The sequence below is a fragment of the Acanthaster planci genome, linkage group LG03 (genome assembly GCF_054643075.1).
Source record: "Acanthaster planci isolate LZ-2023a linkage group LG03, COTS_SCS, whole genome shotgun sequence".
NCBI lineage: Eukaryota > Metazoa > Echinodermata > Asteroidea > Valvatida > Acanthasteridae > Acanthaster > Acanthaster planci.
This window is the reverse complement of record NC_141779.1, coordinates 12,553,456-12,580,155: the sequence shown is the minus strand read 5'-3', so window position 1 is coordinate 12,580,155 and position 26,700 is coordinate 12,553,456. Positions and strand designations below refer to the sequence as shown.

The 26,700-nt window shown below is 42.2% G+C and overlaps 1 protein-coding gene across 4 annotated transcripts in view; it reads left to right on the top strand.

The window, feature by feature from the left end:
* The window catches only part of LOC110985731 (uncharacterized), a 49,072-nt gene that overhangs the window by 5,958 nt on the left and 16,414 nt on the right, over positions 1 to 26,700 (top strand). For 3 of the 4 annotated variants that reach the window (XM_087133921.1, XM_022246963.2, XM_022246961.2), the window contains 20 exons: positions 2,617 to 2,906; positions 3,960 to 4,086; positions 4,332 to 4,444; positions 5,805 to 6,036; positions 6,168 to 6,287; positions 7,141 to 7,312; positions 7,984 to 9,200; positions 9,863 to 9,946; positions 10,540 to 12,654; positions 13,030 to 14,286; positions 15,061 to 15,188; positions 16,279 to 16,387; positions 18,494 to 18,655; positions 19,124 to 19,257; positions 19,744 to 19,893; positions 20,772 to 20,930; positions 21,185 to 21,365; positions 23,380 to 23,490; positions 24,866 to 24,987; positions 26,421 to 26,675. In XM_087133921.1, coding sequence (XP_086990047.1) covers positions 2,676 to 2,906; positions 3,960 to 4,086; positions 4,332 to 4,444; positions 5,805 to 6,036; positions 6,168 to 6,287; positions 7,141 to 7,312; positions 7,984 to 9,200; positions 9,863 to 9,946; positions 10,540 to 12,654; positions 13,030 to 14,286; positions 15,061 to 15,188; positions 16,279 to 16,387; positions 18,494 to 18,655; positions 19,124 to 19,257; positions 19,744 to 19,893; positions 20,772 to 20,930; positions 21,185 to 21,365; positions 23,380 to 23,490; positions 24,866 to 24,987; positions 26,421 to 26,675 — 7,179 coding nt within the window. In that variant the 5' untranslated portion in view covers positions 2,617 to 2,675. The remainder of the gene's footprint in view (positions 1 to 2,616; positions 2,907 to 3,959; positions 4,087 to 4,331; positions 4,445 to 5,804; positions 6,037 to 6,167; positions 6,288 to 7,140; positions 7,313 to 7,983; positions 9,201 to 9,862; positions 9,947 to 10,539; positions 12,655 to 13,029; positions 14,287 to 15,060; positions 15,189 to 16,278; positions 16,388 to 18,493; positions 18,656 to 19,123; positions 19,258 to 19,743; positions 19,894 to 20,771; positions 20,931 to 21,184; positions 21,366 to 23,379; positions 23,491 to 24,865; positions 24,988 to 26,420; positions 26,676 to 26,700) is intronic. The other variant, XM_022246965.2, reaches the window with a different exon arrangement.

Below are 26,700 nucleotides of genomic sequence, written 5' to 3'. Positions count from 1 at the left end.
GCAAAGTAGTACTTATTTGTTGTATCACTAGTTGGCATTCCATGTACGTCGTACAAAATGTGAGCCGCTCTGCAAAAAAGGGTAATAAGTCGCGCAATTCCAAAATATGTTATGGCGATTAATGCGATTCTTGTGTTTTTTCCTCTGTTACCGCAGCTTGTATAACATTTATGTTTTCAGAATTTGGGACTGCAAACATGGATGAATAAAGATGAAAAATTGTTCATTTAGTAGGAAATCCTACATAGCATTGTTTCTAAGTGCTACACTTTTCTGAGCTTTTTCTCAAAAAGTGCTTTTATTGAATCCGAAAATGTGAATATACATGTACATGTACAAATGTCTAAATATCTCTGGAATGCAGTGCACTACAGGGGTCATTCATAAATCAAATTGTAGCTTTTGATGCACTCAATCCAGCCACATAAAAACCTATAACCTGAATCTGGCAACTTATTACCCATTTTTCTAGAGCCGGTCACAAATAGTGCCCTTTTTGTGACCCAACTTCACCCCACATATCTTATGTCTTGAGTGTGCCTATTGGTTACCCCTGTGCTGATGACTGTCTCCTGACCTGTGTAGTGGACAATCACCTCGTACATGTACTGGTAGCTAAGGCTCCAGTCCACTCATTCAAGCCCCATTGAAAACAGTGTAAAATCAGCACCGTTCAGGGCCCAATAGCTTGCATGCCAACATCCCTGAGATTTCTGAAACACAAATGAAATTCTTGTCTGGTCCCTTATCTTTCAATTTCTTTTCAATTTTTTGTGGGTTAACCAATTACATTTTTAATTATTCCCACAAAACAAAATCACCCCCCAAAAAGTTATTTTTCCGAAGTCTGATTGCAGCCATTTTTCAAGTGGCAAACCCTCAACTTTCTCGGGCACTTAGGACCATTTTTCAACCGTAGTTTTCAGCCCTTCTGCCCTCATATGAAAGCTCAAAGACCCAGGGAGTTGATCCTGGCGACGATTTACACAATCTCACCATTTTGGGGGCCAAACAATCTCCTTTTTCAAAAGATACTGTGGGGGCACTTTTAATGCTAATGAGCTGGTCAGAAATTCTCACTTGAATTAGTGGTCTGCACCCCTAAGGGCCAATTTGAACAGCAAGCACAAGTGGTAAGTATACCAGTAGAGGGAACCATCCACATGACACTAACTGTATGAGAAATCACAGACCATGTATGCTGTGAGAGTTGCTGGGGCCAGTGGCAAAATTGATGTGAGTTATGATGATGATGATGGGGTACAATGATGGATACACAAGCAGGTGGGGCCATTAGGATCCAGAAGAGGGCAGAGCTACAAGGACCTTCTAACAAGGGCACTGTTCCTGGGTAGAGTTATGTGGTCAAGAGTGGACAGAGTGTAGGATTAGGTATGTTACTGTCATGACTATGCATGTATACATGCAACCATCTATTATGTACACATGTACACTGTACATGTCCTTCAGGAAGAACTGCAACTACAGGTACATGTAGAACGCACGTTCCTGTCCCCACTGTGTGTGCCTTCAACCACTACTACTTTTTTTGAGGTCGTGGTGCCATGTGATTTTTAATCCAGTTTGGATCTTGGAATCCATTGCTGGATTACCTTTCTTAAATAATCACCAAAATAGCAGCCTCAGCTATATGTAATCAATATCTCTTGAAAACTTTGTGCATGCGATGGTTTGGACCTTTGGGATGACTTTTTTAAATATGAAAGCTTTTACTCCCCAACCTTGCACTTTTGAAACGATGATACATGTGCACATAACTACACCTTTCACTTGTGCTGCAACACTGGGCATGTGTCAGTTCAGTGGCTGACCTGCTCAACCATTTCCGGAGGTAGGTACATGTACATGTAGATGTCTTTTTCTAAACTGTGTGCACAGTTGTATGGTGTTTTCAGCAGGAAGAGCTCTGTACACAGAAAGAAATCCGGCAAGGGGTATGAATTCCCAAAGTGGGTGCAAAACAGAATTTCCAATAGAAAATTGTAGACCTCATATGGGCCAGCCGAACTGTAGTAGGGACAGTTTTACAAGTGTTGTAGGCTGCGTCTGAATCACTTGGCTGTGGCTTGAAATTGCACACAACTTTATGGGAACTGGCTATGGACACAACCATAGACTTGTGTGTAATTTCTAGCCGCAGCCAAGTAATTCAGACACGGCCTTATCCATTCGCTACATGTACATGTATTTAAAGTAAAGTATATTTACATGTACATGTATGCTGTAGCCCCATGTACATGTGCTTTACATGTGTACATGTATCTCATAAAGCCATCGCTTACTGTGAAATCCCTTGACCTAGGTTTTACTCAAGTGTAACATACATCTACATGTACATGTACGTGTACATAAGTACAGCGGATGCCATGTCTATCACCAGGGCCCATGTTTATAATTCACTTCAGTATTGTTCGGCTTCACTGTGAGGTACAAAATGTCACAAAAGTCTTGTTTAACACAAAGACCTCAAGTGTAGCTGATGAAGCGCTGTGGACCTTGTCTGTGCATCAAGACGATTGGAAGAATTTCAATGCCAAACAATAGTGAGGACATGTAAAGTTGACATGATTTTGGCATTTTGTTTTCTGCATTCAGAGGACGTCCCTGAGATGGGCTGATCATTTTGTGGCGGTCACGTCACTTCGGCTGAGCAAATGAAATTGCATGTCGCCATGGACATTGGCGAGAACTGTCCAGCCTGCCAGTGGCACACTGATGGAGAGACCAGCACAGGGGACCAGCTGCGGAGATACGTGATGGAGGCCTCCAGAGGATCACCCGTGTTTCAGAGGCTTGAGGCAGACTTGAAGGAATGCAGAAAATGCATGGGAGCATACCATAAAGCCCGGGAACAGCTCATACAAGAAGAGGGCCATTTTGATCTAGTAAGTATTAACCTTAGCCCTGCTAAACCCAAGGATATCCAACAGAGGTCACTGTCTATGGGATTTTGTTGATGTGAGCAGTGAATGAACAGCTTTTTGTTCTGTCAGGTTCAGCATGGTACCAAGACTAAACTTAAGGGGGTTAGGGTAAAAGAGATCGAATACCAAAGCTGTAAAAATGGGCAAATGAGTCTATTAAGTTGACCACTTCCTGCTGGGGATTCCAGATCCAGACATGTATGCTTTAGATGCGTGGCCGGGTTCTCGAAACTCAGACAAAGGGAACAGGGCCTTGCAACAAAAGACCGTACTTGGAACAAAAGACCAGGCTGCTGGGCATTACCGACATATTTTCAAAAGGGGAGATAATCTAGCCTTGTTTTGAAACAGTATACCACGGTTTGGGGCATTTAGAGTGAGCGGATTGCCACCGGGGACAAAAGCGCTCTACCACTGCAGCGATGAGCCACACAGCACCGCTGCATGCTAATCTGGCCCCTATTGAAAAGAGGTCAGCAGTGCACTGAGCCAGGTTCGTGAACAAAAGAAAGTTATAAACACCGCGCAATCTGGGCTCTTTTTACAAGGCTGCAGGCCTGGCTGAAATACTCGGGCGTCAGTAGATTTTGTCTGTCAGGCTAGAGGGGCCACCAGACAGTCCTTCACGTGTTTGTAAGTGTCCAGTAAATGAAGATAGATTTTTTTAAAGAATTTTGAATACAGAAAAAAAATTATAAATATTCCGGCCCAGCATCATCAACATTGATAACTGCCCCGGCAGGCAGTGGTTAATAGCTTCTTGTATGCATCCGATAACTGAGTAGGGAATTGAAATTCTATAAGTTCAGAAGGCTTTTTGTTCCGTGCAACTGTTCCTTGGATCAGTTGATTTCCTCTTTTATCACTTCACATTCATGCCACCGAGAATTGAAAAACACTGTACAAAGTCTCTCTTGTAAAGATAGGAATTTCCTCATTTGTTGTCTATGCCTAGCTATTATTACCCCCCTGCTCACCATGCCTATAAAGGATTCCCATTTGACTTATGCTCAGAAATTGTTTCAGCTGGAAGAAAGGCGGTTAACTGAGACCTTCAGGCGTGATACAGAAGAACAAGACATCTTGGTACCCATCACTGAGGTGTTGTGGCACCCATATCTTCTTTTCCATCCCGAACTAGGTAAGGTACCAAGGGTTGTGTACATATATTTCAGCTGGAAATTATCTGAATTTAGAATGGTTTGAGGACAGATCGTCACTGTGATCTCCAAGAAGTATTGGAAGGTAGCAAAATAGTAATGGGTGCAAAGGTAGGAAACTTACTGGGGTGAATTCGCTTACGAACAACGCTGTAAAACTTGAAGAAGGGAATAACTGCAAATTCTTGAAATAATACGGCTTTGTTGGAATTGTTTATGACAACAGAGGCAGTGTTCTGCAGGAGGCTCTTGAAACTAGACAAAGATGTTGGCTTGGAAGGATTTCTGACGGAGTGTCTCCCTACAATGTACCTTCTTTTGATACATCGAAATGAAGAGGTGCATTTTTGACGTTCTATCCCCTCTGTCATGTGCACTCAACAAGAAACCCTGTAGAGGCTCCATACCAAAGTCATTTGCACGCTAACATTTGCAATATGTAGTCTGTGGTATGTCCAGACTGTATTTTGTGGTAACGTATGGGTCATGGCAACATTAAACCTTCTGTACACTAACAAGAATATATCTGGAGATCTGCTTCTTTTTGCGTGTTTGGAATATACATGTACTCCAAGGTACACATCAACTGAGCATTAGCAACAAGTACGATGAAACCCTCTTTGTTAATTTGTGTGCTGTTGATCAAATGCACAAATTAGCAGAGCAGATTTTATTCCACGTGATATTTGTCAAGTTTAACCACTTTGCGCCGGGCTCATTTATCCATGTTGATTCTGCTTGGCTGGGTGATTTTTAATTTTTTCTGTTTTCGAAATTTTAAAAGAAATTCATAATTCCATTTTGTGAACATTTACACCCACACGAATGACTGTCTGGTGGCTACTCTAATCTGACAGACAACATCTATTGATGCCTGAGTATTTCAGCCAGGCCTGCTGCCTTATAAAAAGAGCCCAGATTTTGTGATGTTATGTAAGTTTCTTTTGTTCCTGAAACCAGCACAGTGCACTACTAGCCAGATTATCATGTAGCGATATTGTATCGCTCATAACTGGAGCACTGGAGCACTTTTGGTGGTAATCTGCTCGTGCTGAAGGCCACAAAAAGTGGTATAATCTTTCAAAACAATGACGATTTCCTCCGCTATTGACAATTGAAAAAATGTTGGAAATTCCCAGCAGCTTGGTCTTTTGTTCCGAGTACGGTCTTTTGTTACAAGGTCCAGCTCCTGTACGATTTCGGGCAGCCCGGCATTAGGTATAAAGAACCCGAAACCGGGCTCCCCGGCACGAAGTGGTTAAAGACATTTGAGTGTAATCCAAACGTATTAAAAGTAGGCTGCAACTAATGTGTTTTGTTAGTATAAGGAAGATCGTAGGACTGTGATGTCCTTTACAGCATCAACTTTCCATCGATCATCCATCATTTTAAGTTTACTTTATCCTAGAAAGTTTGGATTTTAGGGGTGTTATTGAGGTAACTTTCTGAGGGAAATAATAAAAGTACATGTATGTTTTGTTTACAGTGATAAAAACCAAATGATTTGAAATATTTGAGCTATTACTTTCAGGGGTTGTCATTTCTGTCTTTTTTATAGTGGAATCTTTGTCAGTCTCAAACAGTCATCCATAGACCCAATTGTAGCTCAGGTTGGTGGCCTTTGGCCATTGATCACTGTCAAGCCTGTTGATGCATGGCCGTATGAAGTCTTCCTGTTCGTCTATCCTTGGTTGTCTAGGTTCGTGAACTTGCCTGGCGGTGCCTTCAAAATCCAGACTACCGTATCACTTGCGATAACTATGAGGACACAAATATGGGCCAGGCGTTTCGCTGGGTTATGTTGTCGGCAGAGGCCATAGAACTACTGACACCATCACCTCAGAAGACTCTGGCAATCTTCCATTCACCAAGCCAGGTCAAGGAACTGCCACCTCACTTCTTGTGCACCAAGCTTCATGCTTACTGGCAGGGTATGTAAGGCCGTGTCCAAATTCATGAGGTGTAAATGCAGTAGTGAAAGGAATATACTGATAACAAATCTCTGTGATAATCATGAAAGGTTATGTGACTTTCCTTTGTCCTATTCATTTCCTCCCCCCAGGCGTTGCCCGTTTGCTCTCCATTTTCAGTGTTGAGGCTCTCAAGCATTGCTTCACAAACTCCCCAGACTTCAAGAAGTTGATCCCTACAATGATAGATCATTTCTCTACCAAGACCGACGGTTTGTTGCCAATCGACAGATCTTATGCCTCCCTAGGATAAACAGAGAAATTAAAAAAAAAGTAGTCTGAAAAGTTAAAGACAAGCCATGAGAAATAGGTTTGCGGGTACACCATGAAATCAATCTCTTTTGGGCGAGGTGTGATTCTTAAAAGAACCAGTGAGTGTCCTGAGGACGGCCAGAGCACACTGGCTGAAACGTTGAGTTGACTCTCACCAGTTCTTTAAGAACCACACCTCACCCAAAAGAGAATGATTCCATGGTGTACCCGCAGACCTATTTCTCATGTCTCTTCCACCATGCAAAGCTTCAAATCTTACTTAAAGATAAGCCCCAAAATAAAAGAAACATGAACGAGATTTTCATTTACCTTATGCATGGATAAGACTTAGCTTTAAAAGAAGAGGGACTAAATTAAATGCAGTCCTTTCGAATAAAAAGTGGCCCATCCTTTGGCATTTGTTTATATGTCAAGTAATCTTTAAAAGAGAGCAACACTTCTAAATCAAGCTGAACTCAAGATAAAGGCTTTATTCATGACATACAGGTTCACAGGGTTTTAACAAAAAATATGGAAACTTGGTTTGGCCTTTCTTTTCAGAACCATTTTCCTTCTTGACTATACATGTACAGTACATCATTGCAAACTTTTTAGGAACCCAAAGAATGAAGTTCTTAGCATTTAGCCCCACATTCTTTTCATGATTTCACACTACTCAGAAAAGAGAGTATTCTTGCCTTGAATAACCACAAACCCCTATCAACTTTGCATTGTCCCCGAAGTACTGCTGTATTTCCTGCATGGGGCATTCATAAAATAACCATTTAAATATACTTCCCTTTTTTCACCCAGATAAAACATCAGGCTGCCAGTCTTCTTTCTGGCCTCTGCTACAGTGTCTGGCATTCCTAATGGATAAAGTCGGCAGGGTTGTGTGGCAGGATGTACCTGAGGCAACGGTCAAGGGCATTTTTGACACTGCCAAAAACACTATCATATCAGCCATTGAAAACATGATCAAGAGGTTTGTTGTGACCAAAAACCTGTTCTTTTTAATCTGCAGCAGTATTTTTATTAATTACTATTATCTGTCATTTCTGGTAATGACACCAAGGATTCTTCAAACGCATCTTAGGCACTGTAGCTAGCTTCTTGACTTAAAATATTACAAGAAAACAAAGTGGTAGACAGGAATAGATGGTTTATTATTAGAGATAATCCAATTTAATTTCTGCTTTGATATTGTGCCAGCCGTAACACGCATTGAACCAGCTCTGAGCTTAAGTTGCACATCCCTGGGTAAATGGTCTGTGGTTAATGACGAGAGGGTTTTTTTTTACATTCTTGCTATAAATGACAAAGTCTGTCAGTTGTAACAATTCTGCTGATCCCTGTCGCTGTGAAGTCAAGATTTAGCTGAATGATATGCCAATGAAGAGACATAAAGCTTTTTCCATTAAACAGTGCAGTTTTTATTCTTCGGATCTTGTGGTGGCTGGCAGCGTCAGGCTCTGATGCAGTTTAGCTTTGGCAATGCTTGTAGCTAACCTGTTGAATCTGTTGCACTGGACAGCCTTCTTTTTCGCCATTGTGCCGGTCAGGGTTTTCTTGGCAAAATAACCACAAGTGAGTAGGTTTGGGGAAGAATTACACATTGTGTGCAACTATATGTATATGTTCCATATTTCAATGCAGTGGCACTGAGCAGGTTCCCACCGCCCCTGGGATGTCTGTCGGTCCATCGGAACCCTTCCTCTGGATGACGCTCTATGTCAACTCACTCATGGATTTTGGCATATCAGTTTCTGACAGTGTCCCAGCCAAAGTAACCAAATTCCTATGCATCCAACTAGAGGATCTACTGCGTCTTGGCTGCCATGGAGACAGCCTGAAAAGAAGCAGGATTGACTCACTGATTGCAAAGTTCATGCAAGCTCTGGTCAATGTCCTACAGAGCCTTTTAAAGAGGTCCCTCCTTGGTGACCTTGTCAGAGAGGTCAAGGCAAGCATGTGGCTCAGGATCTGCCTGGCCTTCCTTCAAAAATACCCACCTGTAAGGGGTCAGCAAGATCTCTCCTTTGCCATCACTGTGTCCAACAGCATTCGCCAATTCCTGCTTGATGTCTTCAAGCTGGCGCAAAAGAACAAGCTGAGTGTTGGTCAATCCGTGAAGTACATTAAGATGCTTGGACTGCCACTGCTGCTGACTTCATCAGCAAGGTGCAACATACAGGTACTTCCCATCAGCTTGCAAGAAAATCTGTGCGAGATGACACAGGGAAAAGGATTTACGGATTGTGTCAAATTTGTGGAAGAAACTCTCAAGCAGCATTCATCGTTGAGTTCTATAGGCATTTACCAGAGTTTGTCAGTTCGAGAAAGTGATACAGCATGTGTCCCTGGCCCATCCACCAGGTCACCAGTTAGTTGCTTCAGGAAAAACTCTCACAAATTAAAACTAAGAGGCCCACTGTCGTTCACCTCTAACACAATGCAAGATAAGAATGTTCTTGAGAGGAATGATTTCAGCGATAATGAAGCCAGCACAAGCCCAAAACATGCATCTAGACCACACGAAGAGGCTGTGCATCCCCTACCGACCAGCCCCAAATGGGTGCTCCCTGTCCCAACTAAATCGGTGATTAAGAGTGAGCCTGGCCACCCGCAGCTGTCTTCCGGCAGTGCTCCCTCGATGCACCAACCTGGAAGCACTGCCAAACCAAATAGATCCTCCCAGAAATCCAGTGATGTGGTCATCTCCATCTCAGATGACTCATCGGACGAAGCCTTCTGTCAGTCGCCAACAGCAGGCCAGGAATTCTGTGATGATGCACTCATGCAGGACTCAGAGGAGATTTACGAAATACTGTCTCATACCTCTCAGAGTGAGGACAGCCAAAATGAACCTGCAGGTACTGGTACCTATTGAGAATATTTGAATTTACTTTCAATGCTTGCTGCAAATTCCATTGTATTATGTATACCTTGTGAAATAGGGTCATTTCACAGTTGTGCGCCCCCAAGAGTTTGCAACACGTTGACCAATCAAAGTGCGTGAAATGTGTCGATCCAATGCATGTTTAGAAAGGGTCGACAGATTTTCATGCCCTGTGATTGGTCAGCACATTGCAAACTCTTGGAGGCGCACTTTTGTGAATCTCCCATATTGTGCTCAGAATTCTCTGCTTCAAGCATGTCAACTTCTTTATGAAAACAACTGCAGTGATTGGGTACCAATAACTTGCTTACATTCAGTACAAATGATGACTGTACGTGTACATATGGTATCTAGACACAAACTTCCGTTAACAGGGCTTTGTTGTGCACAGACTGTATTCTTGCCTTCTTTAAAGCTCAAAACCACATGGATATCAGAATGCTACTCCAACTTTAGGTCCGTAAATACCAATAGTGTTATTTCACATATGGTACTGTACATGAAAATGAGTCCAGCTTTTAAAATGCTCTGTCATGAATGGCATTTGCCAGACATGCATGATATGCATGCAAGATTTGCAGTTTATAAACTGTAAATGTACTGTTACAAGGACATTTTTTTTTGTATTTTCATCAGATAATTTTTCACTTGACGTCCCAAATGCTCGGAAAGAACAGTGGCAGCCATCTGTGAAGATTGAATTGATTCCAGAACTTACAGGTATATTTTGTGTATGCTACCTTACTTCATCCTAACAGCAAGATGAAATGGCCGTACTTTTCAAAAACTCACGTCTACACTCTTCTTATATTAGTTAATCTACATGTACAAAGGACACACCTCCAGATTCTGCAGCCAGAATGTTTCAGGTTATGTCACTCACCTTCAGGTTTTGCATCCAGAATGTGTGTGCTGTATCCCAGGTTATGTCACACACCATTAGGTCCTCCTCCCAGGATATCCCTGGTTGCTTTGTAATAGTCATACGCCTTTCAGATCAGACGTACTGGGATATCCCAGATTATATCACACAGATTCAGATCCTGCTTACAGAATTTCCCAGGTACCATACTCGAATATCATTAGGTCATCACTTTGATATGTTGCGCATGGGATGCTTAAGCATCCAACTCGTTCAGATCCCAGAAGCAGGATCTGCCACTCAAAAAACACAACTATTACATTCCATAAAGCTAATTAGATTAGATATCCTTGGTTCTTTGGCAGATTTTTTGACCGTTTCAAACATTTGAATTTATCAGAAGACCGAATGCCGTTCTATTTTTGAGTGCAGAACTATGCTTGCTTTCTAGATATCTCAGAAGATGGACGTCAATTTATCGTGACTTCTATGGATCCAGTGATCATAAAAAACGCTACACCACAAAAAACAGGAATCAAGAGGGAGCGTGTCTCTTCTGACGACAGTGAGAGCTCTCTTTCCAACTCTGACATCAGGAGGGATGCACACCTTAAGGCCAAGAAAAATTGCCGTCGCCGATTGACAGAGCTAGAGAGTTCAAGTGATGATGACACTGGTAGGCCACCATCATCCAGCCCTAGTACCAGCCAAAGCTGGCTTTGGCCGAGTTCATCATCTGGCTCATCCCTCAGCCGTCCATTTAAGAGTTCACCCAAATACCCCAGGAACAGATTGTCGAGATCAAGACGGCTGAACACATCAATGTGCTCTATTGTTAAAAATGAAAGGCACACAGATGCCTACGTGCCCGAAAGAGAGGAATACCAACCCCTTGTAAAGAAGGAATTGCTCTCTGATGATGGGGATATCGCTTCTGCTGTAGGGACCTCCAAAGCTGCTCAGTATCAGGTGGAAATCAAAGAAGAAGGAGCGAAGAAGGATGGGAAGGGAAAGTTGTTATCTCATGAAAAAAGCACCAAGAGCCGTAATCGGGGACTGTTCTCAGATGGTCAGGCTCTTGATTATCTCAATGGTGCACTCAGCGCAATTGCTAATGATAATGATTCAGTTTCTCAGGAGCCTGTGATGTCTAACAGTGATGACTCTTGTGACAGTGAAGCTGTTATTTCTTTTGGCAAGGATTGGGGATCTTCCGTCAAGATGGATCAGGTGGCAAAACCAGACGGTGATGAGGAAGAGATGAAGCCTTGTGCAGAAGAAAATACTAACAATCTGTTGCTTCTAGGTGACCATCATGAGGATAGTAAAAGCCCCGTTAGTCCAGTCTTTGATACCTCTGATTCTGCTGGACAAGAGGATGTGAAGTTTAGAACTGATGATCCCCATAAACCTGCCAGTTCAGCTGTGGTCAGTAAAGCTTCACACCAGGTTTCGAGGGATGAAGAACATGTGGAGGAGGGGAGGCTGATGCAGCACAGACCTGAAGAAATTAGCAGTGAAAGTGGTATGCGGCCATTTAGTCCAATCTCAGATGACTCCAGTTCTGAAAACTCCCAACAAAGTGAAAGTCTGCTTACGCAGCAGATTCCCATTCCAGAACAAGTTCAACCCTTTCAAAGTGAGGATTCTCTTGGTTCCAGCAAAGAGCTGAAGCAGAGAATTGACAAGCTGGTATCCGAAATGTGCAGTTACGACAGTTCAGAAGATTCAGATTCCAGTGTGCCTGATGTTGCCCTGATCTCCCACGTAATCAGCAGTGATGAAAGCACTTGCATGGCACCGGAGAAAGCCCCCTCAGATGAGTTGAAGGACTGTAAATTGGCTGTCCAAGTTGTATTGGCCTCAGCTTCTCTGGACAACTCGTATTCCAGCCAGGGATTCAGCTACATAGAGGATCGCCTGGATTCAGATGAGATTATCGACCTGGAAAACTATAACTGCAGTGAGCTCTATGATGAGGATCGGCTGAGCCAGCTGATAGAGATCTCAAGTGATGAGGGCGATTATCTAGATCAAACTGCTGGAGAGCTGAATATAGACTTGGATATCAAGGTAAAGCAGGAACCAGAAGGTGATCATTATCAGCCCAATCGATCCAGTCCTTCAATAGTGTCTCGACCTGTCCACTCTTCCGGTCTTTCTGAAGATCCAGACTTCATCAGTGCTCTGCAGGACCACGAGGACACCACATGGTTTGAGGATGAGATTGAAGAAGAAGATTACCTTCAAGACCAACAAGAAAGATACAGAGAAGTGCAAGAAGTCGCTGAAGAAGTAGAGATGGAGCAAAGACAAGCAAAGCAAAGAAGGTTGGTCTTGGAGGAGGAGGAAGCCTTTATTGCAGGAGATCTGCCAGACATCAAGTCTCATTCATCGAGTCCTTTGGAGAATGCAGCTGCAGAGAGAGCCATCCAGGATCACAACAACCACGGATGGTTTGATGATGACAGCTCTCCAGCTAAAGAGAGCACAGAAGGTTTGGATTCAGAGGAGAAGTCAACAGATAACGTACTCAAGAAAGCACTGGATGACATTACAGCATTAGGTTAGTGTCATTGCTATTCAGGCTTCAAGAACAGATTCAAAGTTTTTCCCTGTGGTAATTTCTTCAGAATCAGGCTCTGTGGAACTGCTTGACTGCAGGATCCCACCTCAGCATACATATACATGGAATTTTTTGTTCCTTAAGTTTAACGAATGCCTGAACACAATTTTTTCTTTTAAAGCTTTGTATCAGTTTAACGACATGATAGTTCTCAAGGGTCTGTAGAAGATTTTGGAAGACACACCTGTATTTAAAATATCAATCTGTCATGGATGTGATAGCATACCAATTCCACAGAGTGTATTTGTGAATATGAAGATGCAAGTTACCTGTTCTCCTATATGTATTGCAGATAATGTCATTTTCTTTTATCAGAAGCTGCAACAGAAGAGGGATTGCAGACCAAATCACAACAAAAGGAGAAGGAAGAGAAAAGTTTGTCCCACAGTCGCATTAGATGGGACGAAAGCTCTGAATCTGGGAAGCGTCCATCCTTACCAAAAAGAGCAGCAGCTTCTTACCCTCCAAAATCCAGCACCGATGGGGTTGTAGAAGGCAGCTCTGTCAGTGAGCCTACTTCTTCACTATCCAAAGTGCAAGGTTCCTGGAAGCCTGGTAACTTCCACCAGCCAGAGTTCACCCCAGCCAACGCCGAACCACTGAAGAGATTCCGGGGCAGCAGCAATGAGCCTGAGCTGGTAGATACGTATGTCTTGGACAGCAGTCAGCCCAGACGGAGACCCAGGGCGGCCAGGGACGAGGAACGGCCCAGTACGTCTGTGCAGTCCTGGGCCAGCAGGTTCAGTTCCCGGACTGGGAGTCTGTTCCAGACGATGAAGGAAGGTCCACCATCTGCCCAGAAGGGAAATCAGGACAAGGATGTCACACCTTCAAAGCGAGTGAGGCACTCATCAGGCCCTCCTACTACTTGGAAGACTGCACAGAGTCTGGACACCACCTTGAAAGTGACTACACCCCCATCGTCGTATGTAGAATCATTACCACACTATGCTCAACCTGTTTATGCCCATGCAACTGTTCCCGCAGTGTCCCTCTCTCAAACGGTTAGTACCAGTACGCAAAGCTGTTCCAATACAGCTTCCATGGCTGGTCAGGCTGCTCCAATGTCAAATTCAGCTAATGGAGTGAACCTGAGCAATAATGCCGCATCCAGAGATGCAAACATACACGGGCAACAGATGAACTCTGAACTTGAGTCTCCTCTACCCCAAAAAGTGCCATCGATCTCGCAGCCACGATTTCAGTTCTTCACCTCAGATCCTCAAATGGCCGAGACTGCTGCTAGCCTGCCAGCTCTTGTCAACAGTAGCGTTTGCAGGAATTCTACAGCTGTGTCTTCCACTGCACAGACTGAAACTTCATTGCCCTCAAATGATGCAACAAAGACTTCAGCAGTAGCATCTCAGGCGAAGGCATCAAAGAAGGGAGAGCCATCCGGCTTGAATAGGGAGATAAGCACGGTTCCTGCCTTGTCAGTACAGCAGCAAGCTGCCGTACAACTCCCCAAGGCTGCCCGGTTCTCCATGGAAGATCTGTTCTGCTGGGTAATCGGTTGGAACAGTCAGTGGCTGGACATCTATGGCCCGCAGTCTGAGGGCCAGTCACCTTCATGTAAGTAACCTCATCCACATGCCGACAACATTTTGGTTTGATAAAAAAGGATCGGGCAAGAAATGTTACAGCATACGTTAGGACAGTGTAGAAGTTTCATGCGCTGAGCACTAGAAGATACTCCTTGTTTATACATCTCCCTGAAAAGAACTGTACTGTAAATGTTCAGCATTCTCCAAGCACTTTAACTCTGTCACTGTTAACTCTTGCAATGTCTATGATATACATGATAGGCAATACACCTACATGGGGTTTCTCATTAAGCAACCTGTGCTGAGGACGGCTGGGCAAAAGTTATTCAGGGCAATGGAAATATGGGCCCAGATACATGTAGCACTAAGGGAAACTGTTTAAACATTTACTCGGATTGGAAGGTTTTCAACATTACAGAGAAAGGAGAGACAGATATACTGTTACATGTATAATTCTTGACGGAACTACACCTGTCGTACATGAAATGCACCACATTCTTTATGCTCAAGTACCCAGAAACAACTCTAAAATGCACACATCAATGAAATCAGTCACAGTAGTTCCAGCTCGGTCAGTTTCTGTTCTCAAGGACCGAGATCAGCATATTGGACCTCTGCAAGCTTCATAGCAGAACCACACAGCATTGGCCTCTAACTGTACCCTGTTCCATAATGTCATCCAGTTGAAAGGTAATAAGAGCATCAGCTCTTCAACGACCATGTCACTAGCAGTGCAGGCTGAGTTTGCTTCATTCGGTGATTTTTGGGGGTTTTATTTTTGTTTTTTGGTTGTTCTTTGCAGCGGTTCCTCAGGCTATTCTAGCAGATTGTCCCTACAAGCAGCTCCTTGATGTTCCGTCATCCTTCGACTTCCATGAAGACTACTTCAAGGTCTTTGTGCCTCTGCTGCTGCATGAGATATGGGCTCAGGTATAACAGCAATCTGTTTGGAGGTTTTAAACTGTACACCAAATGTCTATTTGGTCTGTTCAATGTCTACTGTTGCCTATAGTTCACAGCCTTAAGGACTGCTCCTTCTCAAATTAGTTACAGAGAATTTTATGAGGAATGCAAATTACTGTTACAAGTTCACTCTGGTCCTACATGCACGTCTACATTGAGACAGGTCTCAGCAGTTTTTGGAAGGGGGGATGAGAGATTACTTTACGTCCATCTCTTTGTTTTGGCTTAAGGGTGTGGAAGTGGGAATGAAACATTGCCTACATGTAGGTTAGTATAGCTTTGTGATATTCCTTGAATGATAACATTACAGAAATGTACCATTGGCATCCTGCAAAGGAAATCAGTGAGTTTTTTAGGAGTTAGGAAGATCCCTAGCAATGGTAATAAAGGATTTAACCCTAAATGAGTGGCGGGTTGGACAGCTTCTGCCTCTGCTGATATTTTTTCTGATGCCTCCTAGGTACATTGAGGAGCTGAGCCTTTAGGAGATTTTAGAGTATAAAACTCTTTGCAGTAATTTTCACACTAATTTTTTTAATCTGTGCTTGCGCAGCACCCATTTTTCGGAGACAGGTCAGCCAAAAAGTATTCTTTATCTGTGTAGCTCTGTGCATGCAGGCTGCAAGTACCCTTGATCTTCAAATGATTGTAACAACAGAAACCTTGTACTTGTATCTGAATAAGTTCAAACGCCAAATGTGTAATGATAAGGACTGTCTTAACATGCGCTTCAAGTTCTAAGAAAAGGAACATAGCACAGCCAAGTTCCTGTTAGATAAATAACTCGGTTCTTCAAGGGTTAAGCAGGGCCCTCCTCAAAACCTATTTGCTTGTGTAGAATGCTGGAGAGGGGAAGGTTAAGGTGTTCAAAGTTCAATTGCATGCTCGATATGCAGACTTACCTGAGAAGATGCCATCACTGGGGGGCACACACATACTTGTTCGTTGTCAACTCTGAGTTATGTGTGTATATGAAATTGATGGCTACATGGCTTTAAAATCGTTTAAGGCATGTTCATATAAATAATGATTGTTTTAAATGTCATTATTTATCCAGCTGCAGAGTAAAGTTGAAGTTGGCTCAGCCAGCATTGAAGCAGCTTTTGTGGAGTGCAGACACAAAGAGCAGAGACAGACTGGGCTTCTGCTGAGTTGCACATTCAAAGGCAAGTGCTTCATACACCTGTTGTTTCGGCAGGGTGTGGATTTGAATCAGGTTAAAGCAGTGAAGAAGTGGAAAATATTGTTGAGTCGTGGAGAAATTCTGAGGCAATCTGTGCTTGGATTGCCACTAGAGAATGCTGCTTTGCTTGGGTAGTTCTTGTGGCTGTGGTGACTGCTAACTCTGCTCAACTTGCTTGTAGTTCACTACTTGATAAGTCTGAGGAAAATTTAGGAAAAAGAGAGTTCAGAGGATTTTCCTAGAAAAAAACTTGTTCACGTTTGACCTTTGCAAGATTCATACCCTGGTCACAGAATCAGAAAACAGCAATGAGTGTGGCTACAATCTCCCTGATTTGAGGACTTGATTTTTTTTCTTCTATCGCCGAATTAGCCAAGGTCAAGCTTAAGCCCACTTTCCCCAGCACAGTGCCATGCCATCATTTAATGGCATTAAGTTACACTTGGCCTTTCACTAAGACACAGTCAACAAAAATGAGTTTTACATCACCAGAACCACTTTAAGAGAATCTTGCGCAATGGAAATCAAATGGAACCCATAACATTTTGCACCTGTAAACGTCCTGTTTCATCAGGATGCCAAACTAAGAATAATGTCAAAAAGAGCTCAAATTGTTCTTTCTTATGCAAACTAAAGCTAGAAACTTTAAAACGTAATAGCACTTGATTTGACACTCATGTAACTTGTTGCGCTTACTCAGGCCTGGCCCAAGTAATCAATCTTCCAAGTCATTTACTTGGGGAGGTATTCTGTAATAGAATGCAAAAACATGGCTACTTAGTTGAACGATAGGAAGGAGAGTTGTAAATTGTTCAGGAAAATTATTGCATGTAGGGGCAGATTTGCTCACGTTAAGTAAGTTAGGTGTATACATGAATATAGAGTGAAGGTGAGATACTTGTATATATACACGTATACGATATTGGTTACCAAATGTGTGACATCTAGATCGGTCTGACAAGCACATAGTTTGCCAAATAAACAGAACAGAATGGTAATATGGTGTCTGTAAGTGTTTACACTGGGCTTCAAATGAAGAAATATTGTGTGATGGCCGTGGATTGACTTCAGATTTCCTTGGATTGCAAACCGTAACTGTCGACCGTCGCGCTCGTAACAGCTGTACCAACTGGTGGAGACACGACAAAGGTCGCGACCCCATCCTTGTCTGTTGTAGGAAACATTTCATGTGCATGTTACCCATACATACTGGGTACGAGGCAGTGTTCATGTGGTTTTACTGGAACGTACACCAGCTAGTGTTGGCTCAACGTGGTACACAATGCACTCTCGTAACATGTTATGAACAGGACATGATTGCAGTCACGGTGAGAAAAGTCTGCAAATTTAATTCGTGGCAACAGTTGCAGATTCCTTGGGCGTTCTAAATTTACAGATGGCTTATTTTTAATTGATTGAGGCAACTGAGCAAGCTAAAACTTTTGGCGGTGATAGAGCAGCATCATTGTGTACGTTTGTAACCGCTCAGGACACTACGTGTTACGAACGTTACTATAAACTAAGATGACAGTACAAAATACACGATCTGTCAATTATTCAACTGAACATACGTAGAACCATTCAGAAAGCATAACAACATCAGACACAACCAAAACAATTTAAATGACATTTGTAACTGTCATTACAAACTTTTTAATTCATTATTGCCATGTCATATTTTGGTGTCTCATCTACAGCCATTACCATCATGTTTAGTCCTCATAAAAATGTGGTGGTTGTGTTCATGTTAACAATATTTTTGCATTTATAACTTCATGTATTGGAGTCCACATTAGATACATTTCTTTTGGGACTACACATCCAGATTGTTTTAAGCAGGTTTTTATATACCCATTCTCATGTCACTCGTGTGTGTGGATGTCTGTTGCTTTCAACAGTTCAAATTTGTATTACATATTTCATTTCTTCATGACCATTTGGCCCGATTGTGCATTGCATTGTAACCTGAGATTGTTCATGCTTGCATGCATGCTTGCCTAAACCTATGACGACATCACGGATAAGCACAAGAGAAGATGCCGAACACGCTGTATGTGGAATCCAATCAAATTTTATCTCTTGGAAACAGTTCAAGGGGCCAAAGCAACCTGCCCTGTCAGCCCGCAGGATGTCATTAAGGTATCCCCAAGTGAAGAAGACCCAACCTGTAGTTGGTGTCCATTGCTGGCTGTGGTGACAGATGTGACCCGCGTCGTCCTCAACACCACAGGAGCAAGAAACCTGAATCACAGTGAGTTTGTGAACTGCGTTCACATCATACACGGGTTTGGTTTGCATAGATTTAAGATTAAACCGTAAGCCCCCAAATCCCTCAGAGTTTGTCAGAAAGTTGCGCAGTATTTAGCAACATTTACAGGCCAGTAACTTCTGCTCCAACAAGGAGGTTGAACAGCTATATAGTGTTGTAGATTGCCAAGTCAGTTGATTTGACTTTGATTGTGGTTGGTTTTGAATGTGATTTGATTTTGATTTAATCTAATATGAAAATGATTGGGTTTATCAGAACTTATTTAGGTCTGGTCTGGTTTGGTTTGGTTTGGTTTGGTTGGTGTTTGGGGGGTTGGGGTTCGGTTTCTTGTCTATTGCAGATCAGTTCTCGCAGTGGTGACACAAATACTGATGTACATGTAAGTACAGAATTTCTAACCAATTTTGCTGGACCTCTTTCAGTCTTTTCTTCTTTGCAATCTTTGTGCAGATGCATCTGTCAACATACAGGGCCTACCACGGACTGAGGAGAAACTGTTTGAAGTGTCAGTGCTCATTCTTGCCAAAAGTGAGGAGATTTACCGAGCATTGTCTGCTACCACAGGACACAAAGTTAGGTTGAAGGTAATGAACATCTAATGCTTAGATTTCTCGGACAAAACATCAGTAATCCAATCAGCAGAAATGCAGACATTCCCTCCAGGACTTTTACTGGCTCAGTTATTCAGTTGAGGGGCCATTCAAAATTGTCAATGTTTTTACTTCAAATTTTCATTTCCAAATGTGGATGAGTTGGTCAAAGGAGGTAATTGAAAATCAAAATTCAGTTTCCATTGAAAAAAAAACAAAATCTCTCTCAGCTCTTTTCAGTTGAATTTGGTGAAAAGACTTGGGCCAAGGTCAACCCTGTTAATTGCATTGAATGGCAAGTCAGTTTTTCCACAATGAACATTCAAGGATTGTGGATGGATCTCAAATTTTAGAACAAAACCCCAAATGCATCAAACATTAATAATTTTGATTAGCCCTCGGTGAAATCATTTTCATCAAAGCATCACCAAAGGTTTCGTCAATTTAAACTATACTCCGTGATCCATTAACCATTTTCAGGTCCTCCACTCCCTGGTGTCGGCCATTCACCAGTTCCAAGGCCTGATATCCCTCCACAAGTGTGGTATCATAGCCTCAGACATCCTGAGGTTCCGACGTATGGAAGTCTTCTCGTCGGCATCGAGCAGTGCACCATCAAACATGAAACCGGTGAGAAACCAGCCTTAAGAGGCTCACCAGCCACAACAAACTCTTGATGAGCTAAAATTGAGCATCTGAAACTTGGAATATTCTCATCAGCAATCAAGGGCAAAAATTTGACAATTTTTGGTGTAATTGTTATTGTCTTTTTAAAGTGTAGCACTAAATTTTAGAGCATTTTGCGGACTCTACGGAGGGAAAGAAAGAAAGTAGCAGCTGAAACCTGTTTAAAAAAAAAACAAGTGCACTTAAGTGTGCCCTTGGGCCATTTGCCACCGTCCCCCAGACCTGCCAGTGTTAGCAATCAAAGTTTTGCCATCCTGCATCATCTGTCTGTTGTATTTGCATTTTCGTGTTTAAATGAATATGTCACTATTTTTGCCTTGTTGAATAAGGAGTTGCTGAGTTTGATATGAATATGACAAAAATCATAAAAGCTGTTCTATAGCCCCTTCAGATTAACACCACGACATACTTTCATATTCTCGGCATGTTGCAAATGATGTTGTGATGTGGATTCCTTACGTGCTTGTCTTAAGAAGTGATTATAATTACCACAGTGGGATTGATGTCTCAATACATGTACCTCTATTCTGTGGCCAGAGGACTCAAATCAACAGAAGCGTCAGTTTTAAAAAGTCAACTTTACCCCCCTTATTGTCACTACATGAGATGCCAAGATCATTCAAAAATATCTTCGGTTTGTCCTCTTGCATCAATCTCCCGAGATCCTTATCAATTATAATTACAATAGCCAGCTACGCTATAAGCAGTTTGGCAGGCCATGGGCAGGAAATTGATCTTTTGTGTGATAAATATTGAGTGTGTATTGTGGTATTGTAAATGTCTCTGAAGCAAGTTGGTTTTATTTTTCTCATCTTGTGAAGCAGGACAAATGCTTGAACCCCTGTCAGCTGCAGGCAGTCAGCAGAGCGTCCGCTGCTGTTGCCATGTTTGACACCCTGCCCAGAATATGCCTGGTGAACGGGCCGCCCGCTACGGGCAGAACAAAGACGGTCATCCAAATTGTCAAGCAAGTACTGAAGGTAATACTTCTAAAACTACATGTCTTTATGTTGAAATGGAAACGAAGCTCAGCACCCTCCCCGTTTCTCAGTAGAGGTTCTTCTAACCAACTGTTCTGCATTCAGCAGATAGTGTGGAAATGCAGAGGTGTCTACAAACAGCCATTAGGTGAAATCATGTTCGTTGCTGTATTAAACTGCAGTGCTTCAAAAATTTGGCAAGATAGTCCTTTGACGTCCATGTTTTCCCTCACATTTTGTTCATTCGTTTGTAGAATCAGGCAGCCAAGCAACACCAGCAGTGCCTTCCAGGCAAGCGTAACAGCAGGTCACAGGCAAAGCCGCCCCCTGTTCTGCTCTGTGCCCCCTCCCACACCTTGGTCAACGTCTTACTCAGGCAGCTGATGAGGGAAATACCCACAATGTTCCCCTATGAAACGCAGCCCAGCGACAGAGGTACAACCCCCTCGACTGTCAGTGCACTTAGGTCGCTTAAATAGTACTGAGTAATTTCAAATGCTGAGCAAACAGCAGCAGTGAACCAGTCATAGGCAACTAATACAGTGGAACGCTGCTATAACAAGCACCACTGTACCGAGCATTTGGGAATGCTGAACATCCCCCAAAGCTCCCAAATTTTCTGTGCACTTGTACCAAACATGACAGTTTTGTTTTAAATGATAGAAACATGTTTAGAACTGATGATGATAACTCAGAGTTGAGGAAAATTACATTCATGAAGGAAAAACTGCCAATAAGTAGTGCTTTCTGTACATGTATCGTTCGTGGGTGGCCTACATTCCATGTACCACAGGTGGCCAGGTGGACTGGCTGCCGAGTACGTTCATGCAACTCTGGAAACTCTGGTGTGGAAAACTTTGAATGATTATCACGACAGAGCCGGGAAATTTGACCTTGGAAAATCACCAAAACAAAAAATAATATGCAAAAAGACACAACCATATGTATTTACATGTAATCCACACAAATCTTTGATAAATATTTTGGCGTTCCAAAACACTTGCCTTATATTTCTTTGCCAACTCTGAACATGTATGCACCTAGCCTCGAGTGCTGTTGCCATGTATTAAAGTGTTATTTTACAAACAGGAGCCAGTGTAACCATTCTACATATCACATGCAAATTTCAACCAAGGAAAACTTGATTTCATTTTGTGATTTTACTTGTAGTGAGGACTACTCAAAAGGTGAAACATGAAAGGATATGAACAAAATGCAGGAATTTGAATGTTTTTTATTTCAAACCTTATTTCTTGCGTAAAAGTGTTTCCACAAAAGCCTGAAACAAAAACTTTTATGGACCAAGTGGCACATGTTTGAACATGGGCCAGAGTTAGGAACGGGTGCATGCATCCCTGGCTGAAAATCATTATACCCAATGACAGCTTCGCTGAACATTTTGTGGACCCTGTTGTGTTCGTAATAGCAGCGTTCCACTGTACATCATGTGCCATTTTTGTCTGGTAATCGGTTTATACTTGGCAATGGTGTTCTGTGTTAAGTCAATACCGGTGCTCATCAGCCTATAAAAGAAATTGATCTCAGCTGACCATGTGCTGAAATTCACTGACTGAGGAAGTTGTTCCGTTACTTGGCAAGGATAAGATAGAAGTACATTCAACATTTGTTACCTACTCTGTGCAAATGAGTTACAAGTCACCTGAACCACTCATGAATTAAAGGCCTTTTAAACAAATCTTGCAAAATTTAAAGCAATAGGAACCCTCAGCATTTTTCCTTCACAAAATGTTAAATTTCTTCAGGATACCAAACTGAGAGAGACATCTCAATGAATAACTCAGATTAATTTAATTACAGCAGGTTTTGCCCTTACCTGATGTATATATTTTTATTTTTATAAACACTGTATACTCAGTACTTGTCCGAGAGCTTGCGTCAAAAATTCAGAAGTTTACTTAGATGGGATTTGAACCCACGACCTCCTGCTTACTAGTGGAGATGTCTTAACCACTCGACCACCGAGCTTGCGGGGTCGGCTGGCCGGTCCGAGTCAGAAAAAGCAGCAGGTACCGCAAACTGCGATTCAAGATGTACTTGAAGCACTGAGTGTACAGTGTTGAGACATATATACATCGAATAAGGGCAAAACCTGTAATGAAATTAACATCTCCCTGACACATGTACATCTTGAAAGAGCTCAGTTTGCTTTCACAAAGCGAGTTTCATTTGTGAATTATTCTGTACATTTGTTACACTAACTCCCTAGCATACATTCTCTGAACACCTTTTGAAGGGGCACTGTCCTGATTTAAGCACATTTAACTGTTTCTGGGTCACTCGGTGCTCCGCTCTTTCCATTCCTCCAAAACATTTTTGGTGGATTTGAAGGATTTTGAAAGTTTGTGGAAGAGGTGAAGTTAACACTTGTTATTATTAATGGGGATAGGTCCTGACCCCACACTTGGTTGTTAATAATGTTTCTTGCCAGGTGCGACCAAACGTTACCATGTGGTGCGAGTGCACGGACCCTCTGCTGTAATCCACGACAGCGTCAAGAAATTCAGCCTGGACAGCCAAGTGGAAGCCCAGAGGAAACAAGGTCAGATGCACCAACTACCGACCCATTTCTTTGAAACATTTTTTTGTCACCAGAATCCACGGTGGACATAAAGAATATGCTTTATCCTGTTTAAGAAACGTGCAGTGCTGAACTTCTTCACGGATACATCTTCCAAATAACTGCGATGGTCACTGATGAAAAAACTGGTCTGCACTTGACTGCATAACAATACCTTAGTCTGTTAGTGATCACATCTGCCACGGAATTCCTGCCAAATGTACTGCATTTACAGTGTGATGATGCACTTAAAAGATGATGCATTCTCTGTCGTGCTCCATTTCTTGGGGGATCCACTGTTTCACAACGCTTACTTACGATTGTGCATTCAGATGTTGAAACTCAAAAATTTCAAACCTTTGGTCTCTTGTATACTGTAATCTTTATCAGGGACTGTTGGTCATTTCCCAGCATTTTGACAATTCTGTGGACATGTAATGTTTAGTTTAAGGGTTCTGGTGTGATACTGATAGGTTATTTGCATATGTGTTTCACTCACTCTTACATTTGGCTGATTAAAATTAATTCCTTGTTTCTCATCACTCAAAGTTATATTTTTGGGCCGGGAGGACCTTTGATATTTGATATTTCAAGTTAGTATTTTCTAGGCTTTTCAGATAGTCTAAAAGTACCTTTCTTGTATAGTACTTTAATACTTGAGTGTTCCATATATCATAACGGCATAATCTGATCAATTGGTCATGGTTTAGGGCAAAAGACTAAAGAATTAAAAAAGACAAAGACCATTTTTGTGGTACAGACACATCTAAAAGGTTGAAAGAGGCCGGAAATTGGTTAAATAGTTAGAAATATCAAATATCAATAAAAGTCCGGGTGGTAGGGAAAATCCAGTTGGGCGGTGATGATAAACAAGGAACTTTCCTTTGTTCTTGTGTACTAATAATTTAGTGTATGAAGCGCAGTTTCCAAATTGCTCCCATTTGAACCAGACTTTCTTTCCTTTCCAAGTGTCCCTTACTTCATTTTGCGACCGATAAGTATACCTTGGAAATTCCTCCTTTTTTGAGTAAGTTCTTGTGGGGTGCTGTTTCTGTATACCACCAAGACAACTCAAGTCTTGTGCCCGTGCCGTCTTGCACAATTGTCCAGAACCTGGACCACTATTGGAAAGCACGCCATTTCTTGTTGACACACATACAGTACATTCCAATTGAAAGTGTATCTGGGAATGTGCATTTTTCCACATAGACTTTCCCATTCCAATTCACAGTGCTAACTTTCAGTTGCAACGTGCTGTAGCTCATTTGCAGATCCAGCAGATTGGCTAACAAACACCAGGCGTTCACTGAAATTTAGAATTGTCTTTCATTTTTTTTCCCTCTTTCAATTTATGCAGATGTTCACAGGATAGATCTCAACCTAGAACGTTCGACAAAGAAGAGAGAAAGCCTGCACAGACAAATAACAGAGCTAGAAAAAAACTGTGAACTCCACAACCACAACAGTAACAAAGAAGAGGTAACAGTGTGTGAAGAGAATTTCAATCATATCTTATGTACTGACTTGACTGTGCATTTGAGACAAACATGGAAGTCTCTAGCCTCCAGGTGACAGTTTTCTTGCTCTGCACTCTTTGTGCAGAGAACTTCAATCATATCTGATGTACTGACTTGACGGTGCATTTTACACACTGTAACATTGACGTCTCCAGCCTACACGTGTCATGATGATGGGCATGATCAGTCAATCTGAGTCCATTGTGTTGTGCTGTCAATCAATCCTTAGGGTAATATCAGACTCCATTTTCCCACATACCACTGCATACCATGGAACGCTACTGTAACGAACACCGCTTTACAGAACATTCACTTTGGCTCCTGAATTTTCTGCGAACTTTTGCCAAACATTAAAATTTTGTTTTAAACAAACCAAGCATTTATATTTAGAACTGATGATGATAACTCACAGTTGAGGAAACTATTTTTCACGATGGAACAACGGCCAACACCTGGTGCAGCCTGTGTCGTGTGGGCAGCCTAAATGCACATTGTATGTAACATGCCTGTGTGTATAGGTGGCCATGTAGACCGTCTGCTGAGCATATGTAACATCATGAATCACTGGCGACTCTGCAGAAAACTTTAAATGATAATCCCTACAAAGCTGGAAGAGTTGACATCAAAAAATCAGCAAAATGGAAAATGAATGTGCAGATAGACCACTGCATCTCTTAATTAATTCCCAGAAATTCTTCAACGAATTTCTTGCTAGTCTTAATAGTTTTCAAAAATGCATGCATGACTTTTTGTTGCTGATGGCTGACATGCATGTCATGCTACTGTATTAGAATGGTTTCCGACGTGGTCCATTATTTAAGTGCCACTTTACCAACAGGAACCAGTGTAACCATACTTCATGTTGCATGCAGTATTTAAGTGATGTCTCAAGGAAAACTTGATTTCATTTTATGATTCTTCCTTCAGTGAGGCCTTCCAGAAAGCTAAAATGTGAAAAGAAATTATTATTCATAGAACAAAATGCAGGATCTTCTGTGTGTTTAGTTTTAACTTAGTATTTTGCATGTAACTGTTGGCCCTAAATTCTCACAGAAAAGCGTGTTGTAATGGGGGCCACCATGCATTTGAATGGGCCAGAATTCAAAACGATCATGTGCTTCAGATCTATGACTGAAAATCACTTTGCCGAATGACTGCTATACTGAATATTTTGTGGGGACCCTGTCATGTTGGCTATAGTGGTGTTCACTGTACAAAACGATCATTCAAGGCCATGAGTAAGGAAGAAAAGAATCAGCCGATGGCAGAAGGAAAAAGTGGCAGATTGTTCAGCAAGATTATTCCCCTAAATAGTATTGCATGATTTTGGGCAGACCGTCACATGGGGTTTGTTAATTAGGACATTGTCTCATATACCAAGAATGTCTTTTTTAGTTAATCAGAGTGCAGCAAAGAAAGAAACAACTGATCAAAGACCTGACTATTAACAAACTCAAACTGGAGGACCAGAAGCGACAGAGAGCCGAGCTGGAGGGCCGGCCCAATGCCATCTACGAGCGGGCCATTCTGGACAGAGCAGACGTCATCTGCTGTACTGTCAACTTCACTGGCAGCCAGTTGCTGCAGGATACTGGCTCTAAGGATGGCGCACGCCAAAAAATGAAGTTCTCCTGTGTCATTGTGGACGAGGTATGAACATTGCCTGTCCGGTACT